Source organism: Rhagoletis pomonella, unplaced genomic scaffold, assembly GCF_013731165.1.
Source record: "Rhagoletis pomonella isolate Grant_MI unplaced genomic scaffold, Rhpom_1.0 Rhpom_scaffold_09309, whole genome shotgun sequence".
NCBI lineage: Eukaryota > Metazoa > Arthropoda > Insecta > Diptera > Tephritidae > Rhagoletis > Rhagoletis pomonella.
Window position 1 is genome coordinate 1,926 of NW_023467841.1, and position 4,407 is coordinate 6,332.

The window sequence follows — 4,407 nt, forward strand, 5'->3', positions numbered from 1 at the left end:
GAATTCGGTAGAAGGCAAGTACTTCACTTGCCTTGAATAATATGAGGTGACCAAAGCTAAAATTGCCGATCAACTGTCGTTGATTAGAGCAATCGCCGCACCGAGTCCACCACCCCGCGTGGAACACACCTCGGCAGAGGCAAACGTTTTCCTCCAAGTCCCACCTTGTGACACGGAGACATTTTACGGCGGTTACGAAGAATGGCCCGCTTTTCGTGACATGTTCACAGCGGTGTACATCAACCACCCGAAGCTCTCCCGTGCTCAAAAATTGTATCACCTCCGATACAAAACCCAAGGTAAAGCTGGCTCCATCGTCAAGCAATATCCGCTCAGCGACGATAACTTCGAGCTGGCCTGGGAAGCTTTACGGTCACGATACGAAAACAAACGTATCCTGGTTGACAACCAAATTAAAATTTTGATGACTTTGCCGACTATTCAATCCGAGAATAGCGAGCAACTTCAAAGGCTGCAAACATCAATTAACAGCTGTCTGTCAGTTTTTAATTCCCAAGACGTCCAGACAGACAGTTGGGATCCCATATTGGTGTACATATGCTCATCCAAATTGCCCGAAACCACACTGTCACTTTGGGAACAATCTCTCTCTTCTCGAAGAGATTTACCCTCATGGTCACAAATGGACGATTTTCTTACTTCAAGATACGAAGTAGTCGAAAGACTTAACCGGCTTCATCCAAGCCAAAATAAACAAAAACCAGTCGCTCATCAAAATGCTGCGCAAAACAGGTCCTTTAACAGGGCTCAAACCTTTGTGGCAGAACCTAAGAGGGAACCAACTTGCTCTTACTGCAAGTCCCCTCATCCCATTAGAGTCTGCCCACAATTTAAGCGAATTTCGGTACCAAGCCGAGTACAATTCGCAAACCAAACCAAGCTGTGCAAAAACTGCCTTGGGAATACCCATAGCACTAATGAGTGTCCGAGCAAGCGGACATGTACACATTGCCAACAACGGCATCACTCCCTGCTGCACATGAATCCCAAACCACAATCTCGACACTCCAGTGCGCGAGCGAATGAAACCGCCGCACAACACACTACTGCCCAGTCGACACCTCCCGCTCGACAAGCGCAGTCAAGCTCCGATTCCAGCGAGCAACCGTGCTGTTCCAAACAAGCACAAATACAATCATTGCATACCGAAAATTATAGCAAAATTCTCCTTCCAACTGCCATGGTCGCAGTTGAACACGAGGGGGAATTGTTTCAACTTAGAGCCTTGATTGATCAAGGCTCACAAAGAACTTTCATTTCCTCGAAAGTTCAAAAACGATTGAAACTACCATTCGAACATTCCAAGTTCGAAATTTCCGGCATGGGTGGGCATGTAGTACAAAGCTCCTCAAAGCTTTGTCCACTCACATTGGTTGCACCCAAGACCATGCAACGGATAAACACACAGGCTATCGTGTTACCTCAGCTCACGAGGCACATGCCTACGTTCATCATTAGCCGTGAAAACTGGCAGCTATTCAAGATCCTTGAACTTGCTGACCCAAGCTGTCACTTACCAGCTCAAACTGATATGGTAATCGGCAGCGATATACTTCCACAAATCCTGCTGGAAGGTATAAAAACGATTTGCGACACTATACTTGCGCAAAAAACAATATTTGGCTGGATTCTCAGTGGTCCAATAACCGAAAATGTGGTGTCATTCTCGACACAAGTAGAAGAGTGCTCGAATACAACTCTGAGCTCTCAGCTTAGAAAGTTTTGGGAAGAGGAGGAGATTCCACAACCTCCACAAATTTCCCCTGAAGATCAGGCATGTGAGCATATATATGCAACAACAACGACTCGTGCCCCAAACGGTCGATACATTGTGCGACTTCCATTCAAGGAAGAATTTCCAAAAAAGCTAGCTCTGGGCCACTCTCGGTCTGCTGCACTTCAGCAGTTTTTCAGTATGGAGCGATCGCTTCAGAAAAAAGGAAACTTAGCCACAATGTACAATAATGTGTTGCAAGAGTATCTCGACCTCGGTCATATGGAGCACACGAAGCCATGCGAGATAATTTCCAATGGCAAATACTTCTCTTTCTACTTGTCACATCATGCGGTCGTCAAACCAGATAAGGTGACCACCAAAGTTCGCGTGGTATTCAACGCCTCAAAAACATCTGGTTCAGGAAATTCCCTGAATGACGTGTTGCACACTGGTCCCACACTCCAGCCAGATCTCATGCTGCCCATTTTGCAGTGGCGAATGCACAGATTCGTGTTCAATGGCGACATTGAAAAAATGTATCGTCAAATACTCATCCATGAGGACGATAAAGATTTTCAGCGAATCTTATTTCGCACATCGGCTGACTCTCCTGTCACCGATTATAATCTTAAAACCGTAACGTTCGGGGTTAATTGTGCACCATACCTCGCTATCCGTACCCTGCATCAATTAGCAGATGATACGATAACGACATTTCCCTTGGCTGCCACAATACTTAAAACCGAAACGTATGTGGATGACATCCTATCCGGAAGTCATGATATTGACAACGCCACTGAATCACTTTTTCAAGTGATCAAAGCGCTTAAGTCAGCTGGTTTCATACTCAAGAAACTAACGGTCAATCATCCGGCCATTTTAGAAAAATTTCCAAAGGAGGATCTTCTCGACTCCAACTTTTTGAAATTTGAGAGCGCTTCCACAACCAAAACTCTTGGTATACAATGGAACGCACTCACAGATAAATTTTCATACACCATTCTGCCTGCATCGACATCGAATGCCGTCACAAAGCGACAAATTTTATCTTCTGTCGCAAAACTTTTTGACCCGGCAGGATGGCTATCGCCAGTGATGATTCAAGCTAAGATTCTTCTTCAAGAACTTTGGCTAGATGGCGTTGATTGGGACGAATGTGCCAAACCTATATCCTTCGCAAAATGGCAACAGTTCGCAGAAAATCTGCCAGCCATCTGCCACATCGAAATCCCTCGATGGGTTAATTTCACTCCGGGGCAAGATACCCAAATCCACGGGTTTTGTGATGCTTCGGAAAAAGCATATTGCGCTGCGATTTACATCCGCGCAGATGCTAGCAACCAAAGATATTCCACTCTTTTGGTTGCAAAAAGCAAAGTCGCACCATTGAAGACGGTAAGCTCGCCACGCCTGGAGCTGTGTGGTGCAGTCTTACTCGCAAAACTGGTCGCAACTGTTCGAAAACAGCTCAAATTGGAATCGTGCAACACATTCTTATGGTCAGATTCAGAGATTGTGCTAGCTTGGCTTGAAAAGCCACCATGTACATGGAAGACGTATATATCCAATCGGACCTCCCAAATCCGGGAATATCTTCCAACCGGTACATGGCGCCATGTTGCCAGCCAAGACAATCCAGCCGACCTCGGCCCCCGTGGTTGCAAACCGCAGGACTTGGCAAATTCCCCACTCTGGTGGCACGGACCAAAATGGCTCTCTTGCCACATGGATGCATGGCCAAGGTCAAAGGCATGCAGTGCATCTCCACCAGAAAAGCGCAAGGTGGAGGTATATCACGCGCTCGAAGAAGAGGTCGATTTTCTTGATCGCTTTTCTTCTGTCTCTCGAGCACTCCGCGTGACTGCGTACATGTTCCGCTTCGTGAGCAATGCCCGCAACAAATCAAAGGGGGTAGCTACAATCACCTATCCACATCTGACACATAACGAATTTCAATATGCAAAAATTCATCTTATCAACGCAGCGCAATCACGTCATTTTCCGAGCGAAAAAAGCGCTTTGCAAGATAAAAAGCCACTTAACAAAAAAAGTCCTCTTATTGTTCTCAATCCTTCGTTGGACAAAGACGGACTTATACGGGTTAATGGCCGATTAGCACATTCATCATTGAGCTATAATGAAAGGCACCCAACAATTCTCCCTACCGAATCGAGGTTCTGCCAGCTATATTTGGAGTTTTTACACTCGCTGCTTCTTCACGCAGAAACACGATTAATGCTCCAAATGGTAAGGCAAGAGTACTACGTACCAAAGCTAAAACCTCTAATTAAAAAATGCATTTTTCAATGCAAAGTGTGCACGCTTTACAAGCAACAAACACGCACCCAAATAATGGCCGCTATACCCCCTGAGCGCTGCAGTTTCTCACTCCCCTTTTCCACAACGGGAGTAGATTTTGCTGGGCCATTCCAAATTAAAGCATCGGTGCTAAGATCTACAACCCTTATCAAGGGATACGTTGCAGTTTTTGTCTGTTTTTGAACAAAGGCAGTGCATCTCGAGCTATGCTCGGATCTTACAACCGCGGCTTTTCGAGCAGCATTTGCCCGCTTCGTTGGCAGACGAGGTTTCCCCTCAAAAATGATGAGCGACAATGGAAAAACGTTCATTGGCGCCCAGCGCGCAACAGAACGCGACTTCGTTAAATT

At 45.9% G+C, this 4,407-nt stretch overlaps 1 protein-coding gene across 1 annotated transcript; it reads left to right on the forward strand.

Moving 5' to 3' along the window:
- Window positions 1-1,000: 1,000 nt before the first annotated feature.
- Window positions 1,001-2,611, forward strand: LOC118756215 (the record flags this gene model as incomplete). Its single annotated transcript, XM_036490987.1, has 1 exon — window positions 1,001-2,611. A coding segment is annotated over exon 1 (1,611 nt), but the record flags the coding sequence as incomplete, so codon positions are not given.
- Between the last annotated feature and the right edge of the window lie 1,796 nt (window positions 2,612-4,407).